This window comes from Ruditapes philippinarum, unplaced genomic scaffold (assembly GCF_026571515.1).
Source record: "Ruditapes philippinarum isolate M1 unplaced genomic scaffold, ASM2657151v2 ctg791_1_1_1_1, whole genome shotgun sequence".
NCBI classification, from domain to species: Eukaryota; Metazoa; Mollusca; class Bivalvia; order Venerida; family Veneridae; genus Ruditapes; species Ruditapes philippinarum.
In genome coordinates this window covers 330,050-351,857 of record NW_026861391.1, presented here as the reverse complement: position 1 = coordinate 351,857, position 21,808 = coordinate 330,050, and the positions used below count along the sequence as shown (strand labels likewise).

The 21,808-nt window shown below is 30.6% G+C and overlaps 2 protein-coding genes across 2 annotated transcripts in view; both read left to right on the top strand.

The window, feature by feature from the left end:
* The first annotated feature begins 10,676 nt into the window (after positions 1–10,676).
* On the top strand, positions 10,677–13,563 carry LOC132715481 (uncharacterized). Its single transcript, XM_060698487.1, has 2 exons — positions 10,677–10,815; positions 12,692–13,563. Exons 1-2 carry the CDS (start codon positions 10,768–10,770, stop codon positions 13,247–13,249), a joined length of 606 nt encoding a protein of 201 aa, XP_060554470.1. The 5' UTR covers positions 10,677–10,767; the 3' UTR covers positions 13,250–13,563.
* A 2,074-nt stretch (positions 13,564–15,637) lies between these two features.
* The window catches only part of LOC132715470 (uncharacterized), a 30,226-nt gene continuing 24,055 nt past the window's right edge, over positions 15,638–21,808 (top strand). The window contains exon 1 of the mRNA XM_060698475.1: positions 15,638–15,765. Coding sequence (XP_060554458.1) covers positions 15,721–15,765 — 45 coding nt within the window. The 5' untranslated portion in view covers positions 15,638–15,720. The remainder of the gene's footprint in view (positions 15,766–21,808) is intronic.

Below are 21,808 nucleotides of genomic sequence, written 5' to 3'. Positions count from 1 at the left end.
TTTGCTATAAATTCCCCTTTGTATACCAAAACAGTTGTAACAAGGAGTGGCATAGCATTTGATAGAAATGTACATATTTTCCGTGATGTCATTATTATAATTAAATATATCTAATCCATAAGATATAAGGATTGACTCAAAATTTTGATTTCTTTAAAGTGACATTTCGTTTTACTTTTCTTTAGATTATGTCTTGTATTGAAACCAAATAGTATAGACATTTTCCTTCTTATTATCATAGATATTGTTTTTAGATCAGCAATGTCAATTAGTACAGATGAGTTAAATATTTCAAGATAATAAGAAGAAAAAATGATTTCAATACAATAATATAAGTTACACGTGAGGTACATTATTTGAAAAATAATGTAATGGAAAAAAATGAAGTAACAGAGAAATAGAAACTTTTTTTTTCAATTTATAATTCTCTTTTTATTTTAAAAATTGTCATCAATCAATTAACAGTCAACCATCACTCCCTGCATGTATTAACAGAATAATGTGGAATTATGTTTTTAAAATGCTCATTTTACTTACCATCATAGCACAGTTATATGAACCCTGGTGAATACATAACTTAAAAGTTTCCAATGTCGTAAAATGCAGTCGTCTCATTTTGTGTCCTATTACATCATATTACATCATTCATTTCAAATTTTACAATAATTTGCATATTCATGTGATTTGTGTGAAAATAAAATCGTGGGAAAATTTTTAATGGGAAGAACGTTTATGATAAATTTCGAGATTTTTTATTAGATCTATATAATATTATTTAATGTATTGATATAGATTAACCATTTTGTTCATAAATTTACTTTTTCTTGTTTTGTTTTCTCTAGACGTTAATGTGCTTGTAGATTAACATAATTATCTGTGCTTGTAGATTAACATAATTATCCCTATTCTCATAGGGTATAAACTAAAGTCCATTAGATTAAACTGGTAAATTCTTACTAGTGTTAAACACTTACCAGTTTAATGTTTGAAATTATTTTCATAAACATAAATTTTCATAAATAGTCTTTTTATTAGACGGATTAATATATGTAGAAAGAGTGGCAAAATCAATGGCCCGCATTGCACATGTTGTCACACAGCCTTTACGGACAAGTGGTAATTAATATTAATATAAATTTCATTCGGACAAGTCAAAGAAAGGTTATAGATAACAACGGACAAGAGAGTCAAAATCATATGATGTGGGGCCTGATTATAATGTAGCGTATTTAATTAAGAATCACACGGTAAATTGCGACACAATATATGGGATTGACCCAACAAATTCTGAAAATACACATGAAACATGTTATGTTACAACATTATAAAAGAATCAACCATTTGTGGTTTTTAAAGGGAATTATGACCAAAACTTATGCTTTGTATCAACTCTTCATCTGTTTAAAATATGCAAGCCAATGAATGAAATGAAGAGTGTACAAAAACACTATATGAGTTGCATATGAAACTATATGAGTTGCATAAATGCTTAAACAAATAATAAACCGCGCGTTTAAACAGCGTGGGAATTGCTTATTTGCATAAAACGAGAGTATCGTCGCAAAAAATGCTTTTATTTTGTGTTATGACTATAAATAAACCTTTTATACAATCTCTTAGATGAAGGGGAAATAAAAATGCCATAAAAATGTAGACCGGATTTTGTTATCAATCCGTTTCATATTTTAGCCTTATGTATTTAACATCCTCATTCTTATCTATCTACTTTATCACCGTGATATAAATCTTGGAAGATATAGTAAAAAGGTAAAATATGCTAAAATGCATATTTCTTTATTCGTTGTAGTAAAAATTTTATGGGTGGTTAAGATATCGTACAATTCCGACCACAATGATGACATACAAGCACAAAACAAAAAGAAAAAACCCGGGTTTGTTCACAATTTTATTAAAAAAAAAAATTTTTTTCCCCCTTTTCTTTAATTTTTTTTAAAAAACCCCAAAAAAAATTTAAAAAAAAGAAAAATTTTTTTTTTTTTTTTAAAAATTTTTTTTTGGGAAACACAAGAATTGAAAAAAAAATTTTAAAATTTTAAAAAAGGGGGGTTTTAAAAAGAAAAAAAATGTCTTTTTTTTTAAAAAAAAAAAATTTAAAATTTTCCTTTTTTTTAAAAAATTTTTTTTATTTAAGGAAATTTTTTTTTTGGGGAAAAAAAAAAAGGGGGAAAAAATTAATTTTTAAAAAAGGCCCCTTTTTTTTTTAAAAAAAATTTTTGTTTTTAAAAAAGGGGTTTTTAAAACCCCAAAAAAAAAACCCTTTTTTAAAAAAAAAAATTTTTCCCAAAAAATTTTTTTTTTCCCCTTTTTTTTTTTCAAGGGGGGGGAAAAAAAATTTTTCCCCCCGGGGGGGAAAAAATTTTTTCCCCCCCCCCCCCGGTTAAAAAAATTTTAAAATTTTAAAAAAAAAAAAAACCAAAATTTTTTTCCCCCCCAAAAAAACAAATTTTTTTTTAAAACCCCGGAGGTTTCCTTTTTTTTTTTAAAAAAACCCCTTTTTTTAAAAAAAAAAAACCCCCCTTTAAAGTTTAAAACCCCCCCAAAACCCCAAAAAAAAATTTTTCCCCCGGGAAAAAAAACCCCGGGGGGGTTTTTAATTTTTAAAAATTTTTAAAATTTTTTAAAAAAAAAAAATTTTTTTTTTTTTTTTTTAAAAATTTTTTTTAAAAACCCCTTTTTTAAAAATTTTTTGGGCCTTTTTTTTAAAAAAAAAAAAAAATTTTAACCCGGGGGGGTTTTTTTAAAAAATAAAAATTTTTTTTTGCCTTTTAAAAAAATAATTTTTAAAAAAAAAAAAAAAAATTTTAAAAAAAAAAAAAGGGTTTCACCGGTTTTTTTTTAATTTTTTTTTTTTAAAAAAATTTTTTAAAAAAAGGGTTTTTTTTTAAAAAGGGGCTTTTTTTTTAAAAGGAAAATTTAAAAAAAAGCCAAAAAAATTTTTTTTTTTTTTTTTTTTTTAAAAATTTTTTAAAAATTTTTTAAAAAGGGGGCCCTTTTTTTTTCCCCCCCCGGGGGGGAAAAAAAATTTTTTTTGGGGAAAAAAAAATTTTTTCCCCAAAAAAAAATTTTTTTTTAAAAAAATTTTGGGTTTTTTTGGGTTTTTTTTTTTCCGGGGGTTTTTTTTTTTTAAAAATTTTTTTTTTTTGGGGTTTAAAAATTTTTTTTTAAAAAGGGAAAAGGGGGTTTTTAAAAATTTTAAAAAGGGGGGGTTTTTTTTTGGGTTTTTAAATTTTTTTAAAAAATTTTAAAAAAATTTTTTAAAGGTTTAAAAAATTTTTTTTTAATTTTGATTGGATATTTTTAAAAAAATTTCCTTTTTTTAATTTTAAAATTTTTTTAAAAACCCCAAATTTAAAAAATTTTTTTTTTTTTTTTTTTTTTGATCGTTTTGTTTCAGTTGTTCGGATTTACATCGTATGCGCTCTTCAGTAATTAGAACTGTCGTGCCTGAAGCATAATCACTTCTAATATAATCGATAGCAGAATGTAATGCTTGAATTTCAGATTAATGAGCCAACTCCTCGGCAACTTTATTCTGTTTCATGTTTAAGATATCCTCTTGGAGAGATGCGATAGCGTCTTTTAAGAGATCGAATTATTTCTGCAGTTTGATGTGTATCTGGTTTCATTCCTTTCGATGTTATGGTTTTGCGCGACGAGTTCGATGCACTAAGTAATTCTGCTAGTGTATGGTTAATCATCAGATTGTCTGATTATTTCGAACATTTGCCGTGTGTTTTCAAATTTCAACTCTGAATTTTGATAATTTATTAACAGTTGGTCGATAAACATAGCTGAGGGAAGACCGTCTAGCAGTTTATGCAGCCGATGAACTTCGATTAAGTCAGAGTATTCATTAAATGCTAGCTGGATACTTGCCGAGTAGGTGTATGATTTATTCGAAGTTAGCACTTGAGAAATGTCTGATTCTTTGAATGTCAAAGACCCATTTTTAGCTCCGTTTTCGCTGTTTCAGTTTTTGTTTAAAATAGCTGCTTTGTGTTTGACTGTTTATCTACGCTGGAGTCAATTTGGTTTGAGGGAAATCAGTATCCATTGGACCAGATTAAAACTATATGACTACAGGCGTTTTTCGTCGACACGATATAGATATTGTACAGAAGATTTGCTAGTTAACTGTTAAAATTTAGCCAAAAGTGAAAACATTTTACGAGAAATAACTACTTTTGACTTGCATTCACATACAGACTAAATATAGACTAGATTTATAGAAATCTGTTTTAATTCACAAGTCGCGAAGTTATCAACCGTTAATATATCCAGATTTTTACCGTTACAGCTTCGAAAATAAGCACAACTGGTTGACTTATCTATTGTGAACTGCAGTGCACCGTGATGCTTAAACGGGTAAAGTTTGTTGTACTGGGTGATAAGTTTGGAAAACCCAACGAGTTCCGGATAAGATCTATTGATAACTTTTATATTGTAAATAATAATGATAAAGAAAACCCACAAAAACATGTATTTTGTCTGAATTTAAGGCACTGTTTTAAATAATGTCAAAACCTACATTTCGATCATTGCCTCTTAATTAATGACTGAAGTTTTAAGATAAAACTTTTAGGAAGTAAATAGTATATAAAACACACGCTATGTTTAATCATTGTCCAATATTTAGTTCTGAGTTTATCTATTGCTTAAGAAAGAATATGCCATTTGTTGTTTTATTTTGCCAATTCTACATATAACTAATCAGAAGAAAATGAAGTGAAGAAAAACGCCTCCCCTACCCTAACCAATTATACAATAAAGCTTCTGAAAGAATTTCAATGGCCAAATACTGAACAAATATGTGACATGACGCGACATCGATACGTGACATTGTTCTATTTTTAATTATTGCTATTATTTTAAATCTCTTTTGTAAGTCGCAAAATAAAATTAGGCCAATCATGACAAATACTCTACTTGTTTTACAAAAAATACTACATTCCATTCATAACGCTTCAGATAATGATCTACTACATTACAACGTACAATACCGCGCACGGATCCTCCAATGTCAAATTATACTCTTCACACGATGAATGTTAACACGCGAAAACCTTCCGTTCATCTGGCGATACCTCAAAATCAATTAATTTGATATAAACAAAACGTTTTGCAATATGACAATTCTTTACAGAAAGTTGTCGTCTAATTAGATTCTAGTGATTTACACACTTATTTAAAATGCTGAAAAGTGCAAAATTTAAAACTGAAATGAAATTACTTTCAATTGTATAATTATACACTGTATTTCATTTTCCACTTATTCTTATTTTTTATTTTTATTTACTATATCATAAATAATTACGAATCTGTGGTTGTGAAAATCCGAAAAATGTTTTTGTACTGTTATTTTTTGTAGTACATTATCTTGTAGATTAACAATGTCGTCGAGTTTTACAATGACGAATTTTTATATGTCCCTGACATATCAGTACAAACATCTATCAACAGCGTATATCTCAAGTTACAAGTGTTTTTTAACCCCATATTTATAGAATGAATATACAAGTGTAGTATTCGGTACATTTGAATTTGCGTCGTATCAAATTTATACTAAGTGAAAGAGAATGTTTTAATTTTGTATACAATAATGAATATATTCAAGTATATGGTAAATTATAGACTTATATGATATTGATATAAGCACGCACTTGCCCAGTTTACAAAATATCTCTTTAATTAATATCTTGCTGGGTAAATGGGATGTTTTACCTGTCGTACGCAGCTTTCATCATAGTCTGACTTTGTCGTTGTCTTATATTGTGTTCAGTTTCCTACAATGGTGCCCTCATTATTTGAGAAATTTGCCAACATCATCACTTTGCATTAATGTCATGTACGTTTATGTAACATATTGCCATTGAAAGCATTGATATATGAGAAAGCTCCTCCAATTGATCGTGATAAAAATTTCTAGTGGCTTTACACCCGACATTATAATAATCGTTATGAATTTTATGATGGATACCATTTTTTAAGCATAACAAACTTAAATCAACAAAAGAAAATAATGGAGCAATTGTATGTGCGATGACATAAATATGTCATATCCTAGCAACGGAATCTTTTAAATGACATAAGGATTGGGATTTCACAATTTCAAATTGTGAATCACATTTTACGAGCAGATCTGTGCTTATGATAAAATAAGACTTTTGTAAATTAGAGAAAGAGCAATGACATTTGCGGTTTATCAATTAAAATGAATTGCAAGCATAAATAAATTCTTTAAATATTTAGTAGAAATCAAAGAATGTTGAATTATTGTATAGGACTACGCTCTCCGTTGAATAACTAAGTTTCTTTTTACGGTTTCCGGTGAAGGTACTGATAATAACAAAGCTATGTAGAACAAGGAAAATCAAAACACATACTTAGAAGTCTTTGCAAGGCTTCAGTTACATAAATAAAAAAGAGAGGAAAATATAGATTGGTTATACAATATAACTGATATGACGTTATTTCAGACCTGGTATTTTCTATTTCATCTTTATTTCGTCTGTGTGTAGTGCGATATTTTTAACCAACTACTTGGACTTTATACTTCTGTCTTGTGTAGGTCGGCCTTTGAAGCACGTTTGTTTTTTACGTCTCACTGTCTATCAGCATGGCAACTCATTGACAACATTTGAAATCAGACAGTGGAATCCATTGCTATTCATTTATCTTATATGCTTGATTTTAGAGTAAACAAACGAATTGCATCTTGTACTGTATCTTCAGCAAAAAGGTCATGTAAGAACTGGTTTTTCTAATGATATGTTAAAAATTGTAATGCATACCAATATAGTGAGTGATATAAGAATTTACATTCCAAAGTATACTTCATTGAATATTGTTACAACTAAATTGCAAGAGAAAATTTGTTTTAAATTGACTCGCATCTTTGAATAGTATCATAGGTCCTTCTGGTCGCGGAAGCAATAAGTTGCGTACATATCGACAGTTTAAAATAGAACATGATGCCTCCATGTGATAGCACTGCATTTAGCCATTTTGGATGTGATGTCGCGCCTTTACGTATAGAAACTTGGGCGTTTCAAAGGCTTAGATGTATTGAACGAAAAATGCCAGTTCTGTGACAGTATTGAAGACGAAAGCCATGTCATTCTTGATTGCTTTGTGTTCGATGACTTGCGACAATCATTATTTGATAAGGCTAAAACAGTAGATAGAGCATTTTTACAAATGTCTAAAAATGAACAATTAATATTTCTGTTCACTAAAACTGAAATGATACGTTATTGTGCCAAAACCTGTTTTAACATTCTACAAAGTCGTCTTTTATTCTCTTGTAAATAATGCCATTATATTTGCTTAAAACATGATAATGTATTTTACCTAGGTTAAGGTAATCCTTGCTAATCAGGTCATGCAAGATCTTATCTTGGATGATAATCGATCTTTTAAAACGTTTTTATATGAGCGATAGGGCTCCGATTTACAATTCTCAATTTCTTAGCAGTTTTTATTTTTCGATTAGCGATGGTTACCTTACTTTTAATATTTTGTTTAAATACATTGTAATTTTACTATTTGATTTTAGTCTTAGACTAACTGTATAGGTCTTGAATATGTTTATCATTGATATAATGTCTCTTAAAATTCTTAAATAGAATGGTCGTATGCAGATTTTATGTGAATATGTGTAAATATGTATACAAATGTATGTATACGAATGAGACAAAAATAAAGTATGAATATTTTTGAAGTAGCAAATATCATTTAAATTATATTTTATCAGATACTTGTTAAGTTTTCTTTCCCCTGTATCTTGGTGTAAAAAACAATAATATAAAATTTTAGGGTTAAATTGTTTCCAAGATTTCTTTTAATCGATTAAATAAATGTATCAAGATTCGTTACCAATTTATATGTGGCAATATGTGGATGCGATTAAATGTTTATAGGTCTTTTTAAAACGACCCCGAGAATATAACTCGCGATTTACACCTAGTGAGGAAGCTGACCTGTAAGAACAAGTTCCTGAACATAAATATAGGAATAGGATTATTGTAGTAAAAGAGTTATACAAATATGTGATAGCAAAACTATTGTTTCAAACACCGTTAATGTAATTGAGAAAACTGATTATGTTTTATTATGAAATTTAGTGAATTGGTGTTGTTGTTGTTTTTGTTGTTGTTGTTGTTGTTGTTGCTGTTGTTGTTGTTGTTAATGATGATGATGATTTTTTTATTAAATAAAATACTAAAATACTAATTCGTTAACATTTTTTGGGAATATAAGTAAATAGTAGAAATATGATAAGCAATCTAAATACCGCTACGGTATATGTCATGAACATGGAAGAAAATCATGAACAGAGTAAGCATAATTTTAGCTTACTTGAAATAAGAACATAATCCTTACCTTCGCTGCGGATTACAGGATTTTTTCGGAAAAGTTTTGGGCCGTTGTTCCTAATTTGGACAAATGCATGTAATGCTTAACCAATGGTCAGTTATAACATGTATAACTTGGTTTAAAGGCAGAGTATGCTTTAGAAACGAATAAAATTTTACTTTTTGAAAAGGGCAAACATGAATTTAGATAATGGTTTTAGGACATGTTAGAAAAAAAAGCGTAATATGTGAAATAATTTGACGTAAAAGTAGCAAAATGTAAACAAAGTGGTATTTCGACGTCCATAAGACGTCCATACAAAATACTAAATTACTATTGCTGTACCAATTACCAAAAAGCATCAGAAGAACAGATGATTCAGGTAGTTGACCATTATATACGTTCTAACTATAATAGTACGCGTTTAAGAAATAAAGATGAAAAACATTTCGGACGCATAATGCGCTTTTAAGTAATTGATATATTGCATAAATATGTTGTTGTCTTTAGTTTCTGGTTTGAGTAATTGGTAGTAACGGGAAGAGACTGTCTTGTACTTATCATTATGGTCTGTCTTCAACATATCTGAAGCTATGAGGCCATGACATAATCAATTTCTCAAAGATGGCCTCATCAAATGACAAAACTTAACCTTTTACCTCATATAGGCGTGCTTTGAAGGCTTTTCATCCCCCTTTTTGAGGCCTCGATTAGGCCCAAAACACCGTTTTTCGTTTGAGAAATGTTGTTAAAAAAGTGATCACTTTTTTGGCGCCTCCCCCTATCAAAAAGGTGCATCAAGGGGTTGCCAGAAGGGGTTTCAAGGGGGCGGTAGCCTTAATCGCCAAGAAAATTTTGGATATGTGACAGGCTGAAAATTGCCTCGGTAACGTGTAACCAACGCTGAAAAGCCTTATACTCCATCTCAATCCATTTTGAGAAGTTGCAGCACTTTGAAATCAGTTTTGATGGGGAAAAAACAATGCAAAATAGTTACTTTTGGCAAACTTGAGACGTCCCCCGTTGCCATAGTAACAAGAAATTTAAGATTAAGCATGCTGTTACAAAGGTTATGTTCCAGTCAACATTTGTGCCAAGTTTCATCAGTATTGAAGCATTTTTTAAAAGTTTCATAGCAGTTTGAACTTGTAACAGGAGGCTTTTCGATGAAAACGCCATTTTTCACGATATGCGCATGTGGTAAAAGGTTAAAATGGTCACTTTCAAGGAAATATTCAAGGTCGAATAGCATTTTTATTCTAATATAGTTGATATTTTAACAACAACAAAAAACACTCTAAATTGGAAAGCTTCCAATCAGTTTCTTAATATGTCGCCGCTCGACAATTGAATATTTACTCTCATGTAAACCACTAGCAAACGCGCATACCTTATTAACTGAAGCAGACCTTGCTTTATCACATACCCGTGCCGCTTTTGCGACTTCCCTAAAAAGCTATTACATGACTATGACAAACATAGAACAATGACGCGCTGAATGTCAGCGTTATAGCGGACGCGTCAATGAAAAATGATGTGTTTTTTTTTGTTTGTTTTTTTTTTCATTTTAAACGGTCTTTATTTTTGGTAGGTGATAAATAGAATATGAAATTCGTGTAAGTTTTTTAATGAATTTATTGAACTCGTTAAATGAAACAATATTATGCTCGCATAATATAATTTTATTCAACTCGCTCAATAAATTCAGTATAACACTTATTGAACACTAATTATGTTAGATCCATATGGAGTTGATGCCCTGGTATAATAGCTAGTAGTTTAATTGCGAGATATAACACCGATACCAACCCTACCAGTTTATCTTCGAGCGTGTCAATCAAATAAAAAAAATTCACTGCGATTTTTTCTTTAAATCACACAATGATTATAATAATATAAGTGTTCGACAAATAACAATGCCCGGATTCTATTTCCAACTAATTAAATTAATGTAAGCTGTGTGTTTTAATTTGTCATACATATATCAGTTAGATCTGGGAATGATTGTATTCCAGTTTACGTGTTTAAGAAGGAAATATGATAAATGACCTAATAGTTTAATATTTCCTTTGATTAATATGATCTGTACGATTGTTTCATTTAATTAATAGCTTCTATAATTTGCTTAATCCTAACTGATAGCAACTATCTAACAAAAATATCAAACGGAAATATATTCAAACATTGTTTTACAAACACCAATACATTTTATTTTTCAATGAAAACATATGCCATTTCCTTCCCTCTATGTATATATAAATATTAAAAAATAAAACTTGCGACACAATATATAAAATTCAAACAGGTATCAAGAAAATAAGATTCTTTGTATAAAATCAAAACATTTGTTACACTTTTCCTATTTGACACCGTCTTTACCTTCACGAGAAAATGAATAGATATTTCGGCCACTTCATTAAGCTGTTGTCTTTTATGTTGGTGAGTATAAAACTTTCTGATTTATTGGATATGGATATTCATATTTTACTGACTATACGGAAAATGAATATTCATTTTTAACTAAATTTACTGAATATTAAATTAATATTCATCATTTACAGAATTAACTGTATATGAATATTTATTATTTATAGATTTACCAAATATGAATATTCATTACATTGTATTTACTAAAATTACTGAATGTGAATGTTTTTACATTACATTAGATTAATACATATAGAATTGATAGGCGATATGATAATCTTAAACGGAGTTATCTATGAAGATGGAAAATGTTTCAAACAAAAGAAATTTCTGAAACAAAAAAATGCTTAAAATGAAGGGATATATGGAATATATCTTGTACTATGATAGAAAAAAAACTTTATAGAGGAAACAAGAGCGATCAGTGATTACATCTGGCACCTAATTGTGTACTAGGAGACACAAAAACATTAGGAGGCCATATAACGCCGCACTTTGTGGTCAAACGCTCTTTGGGGTCCTCCCCCAAAGTGCGGTAAACTTCACAGCGCACTTTGGGGTCAAACGCACTTTGTGGTCAAAAAGGAGAATTTGACCCCAAAGTGCGTTAATATGCTACATATCACCGCACTTTGGGTTCCAAAGTAAGATACTGAGTACTGACTTATTTTCATTCCGTGACATTAAAATATTTGAGGTAGAATTCAGAATGACGGTCGATACCAATACTAACCACTGTGTTACTAAGTGCCATTTAAGTTGTGATGCAGCAGTCGTAATAAAAAATATGTTTCATGCTTAAATGTTTAATAAATTTAACCGCTTGAAATATTTTTAAAAGTGTGACTATATCACAAACTACTTCAATGATTAGATTGTGAATGTATTCATAGAAATAAATGGTGTTTTAAAAAAAATATCCTGTTCAGTCACCTTTGGTGCCAGATTGAACCCCACTTTAAAAAAATTGGAGATGTAATAAAATGCAGTTAAAATCAGTTCAGTGCATTTCATTTTCTTTTAAATAACTTTTAAAAGGTAAGTTAGAAATGAAATTTATCATCCATAATATTGCGTGACGGACACAGCTGGACTTAATTTCACAATTTTGATATTCCTAAATATTTTTAGAAAAAAGTTTGTAAAACAATTTATATCTTCTTCATAATCATGACCATGATCACTCTAACAGATAATCTCGTAAAATCCTTATGATGTTTACGTTTTTCAGACCAATCATTTTATTTTATTGAAGTAACTGCTTAAGTATACTTAAATACGACTTATTTTAAATTTATGGCTACTTTTGACGCCATTCTGAGACTAGAAAATTAGCTGATAGGAGTAAAATTTAATGTAAACCTTAATTTACAGCACGAGGCAGTTTATATTCTGAATCAATGAAATCATACAGGTTTGACCCCAAGGTGCGTTACAAGGCCAAAACGCTTTTAATACAATGGCCATAACTCAGCAAAGATCATTCAATCGGAAAATACGTTAAATATGCGCAAGTAGTTGAGGTATCGTTCAGTCCTATAAAGTTTCAACCAAATAATAGTCCGGATAAAATTTTAAAAAAGAGAGAATAATTTAAGGGACAAAAATCATTGAACTGGAAAATAATGCCGATAGGGGTACGGATCATTCCTGTAAAGTTTGGATGAAATTGCACAAGTAGTTCAACTCAGCCAAAAATAGTTCCACCGGAAAACCAATTTATATGCGCAAGGACTTGAGCTACTGATCAATCCTGAAAAGTTTCATTCAAATTTCTTTGATGGTAGAAATATATATGTGCCTGTATTAACAAAAAATAAAATGAATAGAATAAACTTTGTAAACAACAATATTGTATACATTCATAAATTTCTGAATTATCTTTCAGCTACAGCCTTTGGTAAATTCAAAATCTCCACAGAAATGCGTGGAACCGGAAACGCTACCGAACATAAGCTTCGAGCTCACAATGAACCTTACAGAGGCCCAGTCATATAGTATAATTCCAGGATGGTTTAAAGGCACGAAATCTATAGACATTGTCCCATCTGATTATATAAATATAAAATACAAATATCATTCTGGACAAACAAGCGGGAAAAAGTGCAAGAAGTCTAAAAATAAAAACGGACGGAAAAATGAAAATACAATAAATTCTATGAGTCAGTGTCCGTGGAGATATGTTGAAAACATAGATAACAACAGGAAACCTAGAACTATTCTAGATGCTGAGTGTATATGCCATACACCTCTTTATTCTAAAAAGAAAAGCGGTTTGGTTTGTCAAAGTATCATAGATTACATAGTAGTTTTCCGCAGAACAGGCTGCACTAATGGAGTATATGACTACAAACTCGTATTTGAGCCGAGGGCAGTAGCGTGCGTTGCTACATCTCTGCCAGAGCCACAAAGACTTTACAAAGTTGCTTATAAAATTGTAGAATAAACAAATTATAACATATATTAACTATTAACACAGTATTCAAAACAGGTTATTGAACAGAAAGACATTTTTGTTGTTAAGAATTCCTTCTTTTCTACAGCAATACGAGTACATGTATTTATTTTGATTATAGAAGACTTCACTTATCACGTTGAAACTTTTTAGCAGTACGTGTGTTACTGTCTGAGTGATGTTTTGTAGAAGATCGGTTTTCATTTGTAAAAACTATTTAATTAGGAAATGTCCGTTTTTTGTAGGTAAACACAACTTATTCTGGACTGTCATGCAATTGTATTTCATCTCTAGCGATTAAAGCATTGTACACATTTCAAGCCTGATCAAATATTTTGTATATATAAAGATGTAGATTGCTTACATAAAGATATACGTTACTTGTATAAATTTGTTTGTTTGTTTTGGGTTTTACGTCACATCGACACAGTATAGGTCATATCGCGACGTTCCAGCTTTACTGGTGGAGGAAGACCTCAGGTGCCCTTCCGTGGATTATTTCAATATATAGGTTGCTTGCATAAAAATTTACGTTGCTTGTAAAAAGACGTAGGTTGCTTGCATAAAGATGTAGGTTGATGTTTTAAAAAATTAGATTGTTTGAATAAAGATTGAGGTAGCTTGTATAAAAATATAGGTTGCTTGTATAAAAATAGATGTATATGAAGATGTAGGCTGATGTATAAAAATGAAGATTGCTTGTATAAATATGTAGATTGCTTGTATAAGGATGTAGGTTGATTGTATAAAGATGTCGGTTGTTTGACCAGAATATAAAGGACGTGAAACTATTAAAATGGTCTTTCCATGGTGTCTGCTGAAAAAAGAATCTTTACAGTGAAAGTGTATACAGTGTGAAGAGCAAAACATATCTAGTATTATCTTTAGTAGGCTTAAGAAAAGTTTTTTTTCTAGCACTGCATCAAGTCTTTTAAATTATTTTTTATCAAATATGTTTGTAACGATTATCTGAAATACACATTGTTTAACCTAAACATGCATAAAAATACAACAATATTCTGGGAAATTTTCCAAGAGGAAAAATCAATGAATTAAAACAATATGTCACATGTTTTAACTATATATTTATTAAGAGCCTTCTTTCCAGTGCATATATTACTGTACTAAATAGTTTGCTAATTCGGAGAAAAGGTGTGTAAGCGGTCGGGTAGCTATTTTCATGTACTTTTGTTGTGATTAATGCTTCCGAGGGATCAATTTGTTCCAGATTTTTAGTATTTATTGCCGTGTTACGGTATTTTAAGGGTTCAAGTTGAAGATTTGGTCAAATTTCACATTTTCCCACCTCTTACCCTGTGACATCGCATCATAAGCAAACAGTTACTTCAATGTAACAAAAATAATATAACATAGAACTTCCCTTATCCTCTTCTCAAGTATATTTCCTGATATTGGGTAAAGAATTAATGTGCACTAAAGAAGAAGTAACCTATGGATTGTAGGTGGCTGCAGGACACATTTTATGTACAAGTTTGCGCAGCGGATGGGGCATCACTTAGTCGTGTAGGCTTACGATACTAAATAACATCACAAAATTATACAAACATATTTCATTTATATCAAAACAACTTAAATTTATATCCTTATATTTTATTTCATTTTCTAACGTATTACTTATTTTGTCTTCTTCGCAGCCCGCCGGTTACTGTCATATAGATTTATACATACTCTTTAAGTAAGAGATCTGCAAAGAAGAAAGGTCTACTTTATATGGAATAAAAAACAACTAGAAAGTCAATACTCTCTTACTTGGCTATGTAAATATATGTTTAAGTACACATGTATACATGTATTCACAACTGACCAACATGCAGCCTAGGGCTTCTATCTTATTGTTTTTGTCGTTACTCGATCACTAGTCTGAGATGAATCTTACAAGTACTTCTGATGGGTTCTGCGTTTAATATTTGTAAAAATTAATTAGTAAATATATTTAAAAGCATAGCTAGTTCTTCTAAGTAGAACGTACAAACCGTGCATTAATAAGGTTTTAAAATTTTGCAATTTATTTTAAATGCAAATATTCAGTTTTTAACCATCATGTCTTCCCAGCTTTTTGTATAATACTTACATGCAATCGACTTTTTTCTTGCTGAAATTGCTCTTAGAAATGTTACATCAGTTTAATATATTCAGTATACTGACTATACTAAAATTTACCTATACATTTTGATTTAATTCCAAGTCCGCGCTAAAGCCAATTGGAAGGAAAATAGAAAAGGTGTTGAATTAAAAATGAACATCTTAAAAAAATACACTGTTCTATTGGTTAACAATTTAGTCCATAAAGACACAACATGGTAGTTTTCTGCATTTTGCAGTCTTTATGCGTTCTTTTCTGTCTTTTTATGTCTTTTGCTTAATCTGAAAACCGGAAATAAAAAATATCGCGGGAAATTTGTGTTTACGTTTGTTGATTATTATTGAAGTTTGTTAAAGTAATGCCGCCGGTTGCTATAAAATATGTTGTTTCATTTTCTTCTCAGGTAAACAAACTTTACTGTATGATTAAAAATGTCACCATTGGTTGAGAATAAATCTGCATCCAAACAGTAAGCGGAAAAAAACTCACCTAAAACCGGCCCCTAAAACTAACTCGGCCCGAGTCATCTCGGCTCTTTACCGTCTCCTCTTAGATCAACTCGGCCAAAAATTATATATTACTTCCCTTCACTTCCCTTTAGAAATCTATTTAAATAAAATTATTGAATACAAAAGCCACAAAATCACCTTTTTTAATATCTTTAAAAAAGTAGAAATAAAAAAAAGTTGGAAGGATATGGGATCTGTTTTCTTTACCGTCAGTGCAAATTAACCCGTAGACGTCAATCTCGTAATCATGTGGTCAAATATTTTGGCGATATGGCTGCAAAGTGCTGAATTTTTCATAGCTAAACGCCGTTTTCCGGTACTTTCTGTATATAGCTCTGGGGAATTCACCTAATGGAGTTTAATAGCGAACTCGATGTTTTCGATATTTTTTAAAATTAAATTGAAATAAAACATTTATTTCTTTATAAGAAAATAATTAAATATCATTGTATGAATAATGCCATACAAAAAATAAAGTAAATACACAAGTTTACGCAGAAAATAACCTTATTCATTATGGAAGATTCCACTACGTATGTTTTAATTTTGTTGATTTTCGTTATAAACAATTTATTTTTAAAAAAATGTTCAATATATATTAAAGGAATATTGATAATTTTCAAATACATGTACATCAATTGTTTTCATCTTAAACGGTAAAATAATGATACAAAAAATAGAAATATCATGTAACTGTGTTATGTATGTAGCCAAGGGTCACCGGCAGGGCCTTCGCTTTGGGGTCGTTTGGGGAATACTCGCTGGCGTAGTGAGCGCCCTACACGGAAACCCTCGGTTGGTTAGGTGTGTGTGGGATACTGGTGTATTATTATTATCCAGTATCCTCTTTGTTATGATGACTTATTTTATAACTCAAAAGTCCAGTATGATGTTATTTCATTTATTTCTTTATAGCCCATTGAAAGTTCTCAAATACAAAATAATCATATAGTCCACACATATATTTTCACAGCTAGCACCTGAATTTTGCTTAAGTTAATTTTACTTATTTATTTTCTAAGTTAAGACTTGATGTTATATGTCCGAAATTCTAAATAAGACTTTTAGATGTTCTAAGTTCGGAAATAAAAATAAGACTTTTAGATGTTCTAAGTTCGGAAATAAAAATAAGACTGTTTTAAAATATAAAAAGCAACAATATAAATTAAGAAAGAGTTGTCATAGGAATTAAGCCTTAAAGGGGCAACATTCGCTGCCGCGGCAGCGAGTATTTGTGGGTGTGACTAATCAGTGATGTAAAACTGTCTGTTATAAACCCTGAACTATAAATAGCATGCAGTGTTAACTAGGGGTGTAACAATACAGCAAAAACCGTATTGCAATATATTGCCATTTTGCTGAAGCGTATTGCAATATATTGCAATACGTATTGTCGTGTATATGTTTTGATGTAAAGATGGAGTAACATTTATATATTATTATTATATGTATATATTTTTAGTAGAAACTTTAAAAAATGTAAGGAATAAATAGAAAGTAGTGTCACACAATTTGATAAACAAAACTAGTCGCGTGTAACCTTTCACATCTGGGCCGCTTATGTAAATTATGCGGCCGCTTATTGACTTTTAAGTGTACTAGTTGTCGGATACTTTTATCTTACGTTGGCGCCAACAAAATTTGCCAATTAAATATTTTATGTGAAATTTGTACAAAATTAGAAGGCAATTAATTGAAAATTATGATTTTTATAAAATACCGGTTTTCCAAAAATCGTACCGCGGTTCGAAATTCATTTTTTCATATTGCAATATATCGGTATACCGGTAAACCGTTACACCCTTAGTGTTAACCTGCAGAGAGAATGTAAACAAAAAGGGCTGATTTTACACAGGAGAGGTTTAATGGATGTTTTATATAACTCACAGATTAATTAAAGACATTATTATTATCTTTGAAGTCAGTTGTTTTTCTTTTTTTTTTACTGGAATGCTGTATGTGTCCTTCATCAAGTCAGACAATTATATCCAAAAGATGTGCCTTACATAGGAACAACCTGCTAAAAATGTTCTTGACAGGAATTTAAAATATTTTTAAGCTGTTAATGTATAAAATTTTTATGCATATGCAACATTTAGTTTCATTAACATTTGTGAAATGTAGTTTTTGACTACAAGATATTTACAAAAAAATATAGTGTAAATGAAATATACCTGGAAGTTACTTTTACTGTTTTCATGAAGTTTAAACCATTCAAATACAAGTTAAATCAGTACTTTGAAATTTAAAAAAAATCATATATTAATGGATTATTGTAAATTTGTTGGATTTGATACAGCAAGTGTTTTTTTTTCTTATCATGTATTCAGCATTCCAATATGTCGTCTGCTGAAAATCTCCCTCCCTAAAATATACATCGTCTGCTACAAATCTCTCTCCCTGAAATAAACACTGCCACGTGCTTCTGTTTACTACTGAAAGTTCATGACCTGTAATGATCACATGGCTCCTCCCAGGGAAATTCAAATTTCAAATTTGACAGCCAGTATTTTTTTCCAGAAATACACTTTACAAAGTTATATTTTGAATAATTTTGGTCAATCTTTATCAAAAATATCTATGCCTACAAACATGCCAAGTGTTGTTTTAATGCATTTGTTAATTAATCTTAAATCTTTGAAAAAGGGTCCCTGAAGTGAAGCATGCATAAAATTAATAAGAAACCTGCCCTAGCGCCATCTGCTGGCTTTTATAGTCCAGTTGGGCCTTTAAGCAATATTAGCAATAAATGTCAAAAGATAATCAAGTATGGCTTGTTTGATAAAAGACTAGGAAATTGAGAATTAAGCCATAAAGTATTAAAATCAAAAGGTGATAATATTTCCTTATTGACCACTATGACATGTTTATATTAGAGTTGTTAAATTTATCAGTTAAGAATCTAAAAGTAATTTTTATCAAAATATTTATACAACAATGTAATTCTTTTAATGATTATTAAAAATGTAAGTTATTTATGAATATTGAAATTATTGAAATTATTTATGTTTTTTATAATTAATTTTCTAAAAGCATTTTGACGAGGAGCCAAGGGTCACCGGCAGGGCCTTAGCTTTGGGGTCGTTTGGGGAATACTCGCTGGCATAGTGAGCGCCCTACACGGAAACCCTCGGTTGGTTATGTGTGTGTGGGATACTGGTGTATTATTATTATCCAGTATCCTATTTGTTATGATGACTTATTTTATAACTCAAAAGTCCAGTATGATGTTATTTCATTTATTTCTTTATAGCCCATTGAAAGTTCTCAAATACAAAATAATCATATAGTCCACACATATATTTTCACAGCTAGCACCTGAATTTTGCTTAAGTTAATTTTACTTATTTATTTTCTAAGTTAAGACTTGATGTTATATGTCCGAAATTCTATATAAGACTTTTACATGTTCTAAGTTCCGAAATTAAAATAAGACTTTTAGATGTTCTAAGTTCGGAAATAAAAATACTTTTAGATGTTCTAAGTTCGGAAATAAAAATAAGACTTTTAGATGTTCTAAGTTCGGAAATAAAAATAAGACTGTTTTAAAATATAAAAAGCAACAATATAAATTAAGAAAGAGTTGTCATAGGAATTAAGCCTTAAGCAATATTAGCAATAAATGTCAAAAGATAATCAAGTATGGCTTGTTTGATAAAAGACTAGGAAATTGAGAATTAAGCCATAAAGTATTAAAATCAAAAGGTGATAATATTTCCTTATTGACCACTATGACATGTTTATATTAGAGTTGTTAAATTTATCAGTTAAGAATCTAAAAGTAATTTTTATCAAAATATTTATACAACAATGAAATTCTTTTAATGATTATTAAAAATGTAAGTTATATATGAATATTGAAATTATTGAAATTATTAATGTTTTTTATAATTAATTTTCTAAAAGCATTTTGACGAGGAAATGCTATGTTACATGTACTGCAATTGGTGTAATTCCCCAGAGCTAAATCCATAACATACCGGAAAACGGTGTTTAGCTAGGTTTTCGAAAAGGTCAATAAGTTTTTTTTATAAATCTATGCCTATCCATAGCTTATCATCAGATTAGGGTACCGAGATTATACAGTTTTATCAAGGTATGCTTCATTCTCATAGCATGTTCGATGAATGAATACAAGCGTGTCAAGCTCCTGGCACGATTATTGGTGGACTTTCCCTTTCAGCATTTCGGTCATATTAACAGGTACGCTAGAGACCTGCTGACAGCAGCTGCATGCCCACTGATTTTTAGCTCACCTGTCACAAAGTGACAGGGTGAGCTTTTGTAATCTTTTCGTCCAGCGTCTGTCGTCCGTCCGTAAACTTTTACTTTAAATGACATCTCCTCATAAACCACTTGGCCAATTTCATCCAATCTTCACAGGAATGTTCCTTTGGTGGTCACCTTTAAAAATTGTTCAAAGAATTTAATTCCATGCAGAACTCTGGTTGCCATGGCAACCGAAAGAAAAAACTTTAAATATCTTCTTTTAAAAAACCATAAGAGCTAGAGCTTAGATATTTGGCATGAAACATCTTCTAGTAAGTGTCTACCAAGTTTGTTCAAATAAAAGCCCTAGGGTCAAAATTGGCCCCGCCCTGGGGGGTCATTGATTTTCCCAATATGCATATAGTAAAAACTTAAAAAATCTTCTTTTAAAGAACCCAAAGAGCTAGAGCTAAGATATTTGGCATGAAACATGTTCTAATGGATGTCTACCAAGTATGTTCAAATAAAAGCCCTGGGGGTCAAAATTGGCCCCGCCCCGGGGAGTCATTGATTTTCCCTATATGCATATAGTTAAAACTTAAAAAATCTTCTTTTAAAGAACCCAAAGAGCTAGAGCTAAGATATTTAGCATGAAACATGTTCTAATGGATGTCTACCAAGTTTGTTCAAATAAAAGCCCTGGGGTCAAAATTGGCCCCACCCCGGGGGGTCATTGATTTTCCCTATATGCATAATTATAGTAAAAACTTTAAAAAACTTCTTTAAAAGAACCAAAAGAGTTAGAGCTAAGATATTTAGCATGAAACATGTTCTAATAAGTGTCTACCAAGTTTGTTCAAATAAAAGCCCTGGGGTCAAAATTGGCCCCGCCCCGGGGGTCATTGATTTTCCCTATATGCATATAGTAAAAACTTAAAAAATCTTCTTTTAAAGAACTCAAAGTTAAAGAACTCAAAGAGCTATGGCTAAGATATTAGCATCAAATATGTTCTAATAGGTGTCTACCAAGTTTGTTCAAATAAAAGCCCTGGGGTCAAAATTGGCACCGCCCAGGGGGTCATTGATTTTCCTTATATGTGTATAGCAAAAACTTAAAAAATCTTCTTTGAAAAAACCCAAATAGTTAGAGTTAAGATATTAAGCATGAAACATCTTTTAGTGAGTGTCTACAAAGTTTGTTCAAATAAAAGCCCTGGGGTCAAAATTGGCCCCGCCCCGGGGGTCATTGATTTTCTTTATATGTGTATAGCAAAAACTTAAAATCTTCTTTGAAAAAACCCAAATAGCTAGAGTTAAGATATTAAGCATGAACCATCTTCTAGTAAGTGTCTACAAAGTTTGTTCAAATAAAAGCCCTAGGGTCAAAACTGGCCCGGCCCCAGGGGTGTCATTGTTTTTAACTATATGTATATAGTAAAAACTTAAAAAAATCTTTTAAAAAGCCCAATGAGCTAGAGCTTAGATGTTTAGCATGAAACATTTTCTTATGGGTGTCTACCAAGTTTGTGCAAATAAAAGCCCTTGGGTTAAATTGACCCTGCAACATTGGGGGGGGGGGGGACTATATACAGGTGAGCGACCTCAGGGCCATCATGGCCCTCTTGTTTTAAAAGTGGTACAAGAATCACCTGTTTTGTAAAAAGTGGGTTCAGTATAAAAAACGTGGGTACCACTTTCACCAATAAAATGTTAATTTAATCACAGGAA

What these genes read in the sequence shown, in the direction of transcription:
- LOC132715481 (XM_060698487.1), top strand. Translation starts at nt 10,768, where the DNA reads ATGAATAGATATTTCGGCCACTTCATTAAGCTGTTGTCTTTTATGTTG. An exon ending in AGCTGTTGTCTTTTATGTTG is followed by an intron (nt 10,816 to 12,691) that starts GTGAGTATAAAA and finishes ATTATCTTTCAG; the next exon opens with CTACAGCCTTTGGTAAATTC.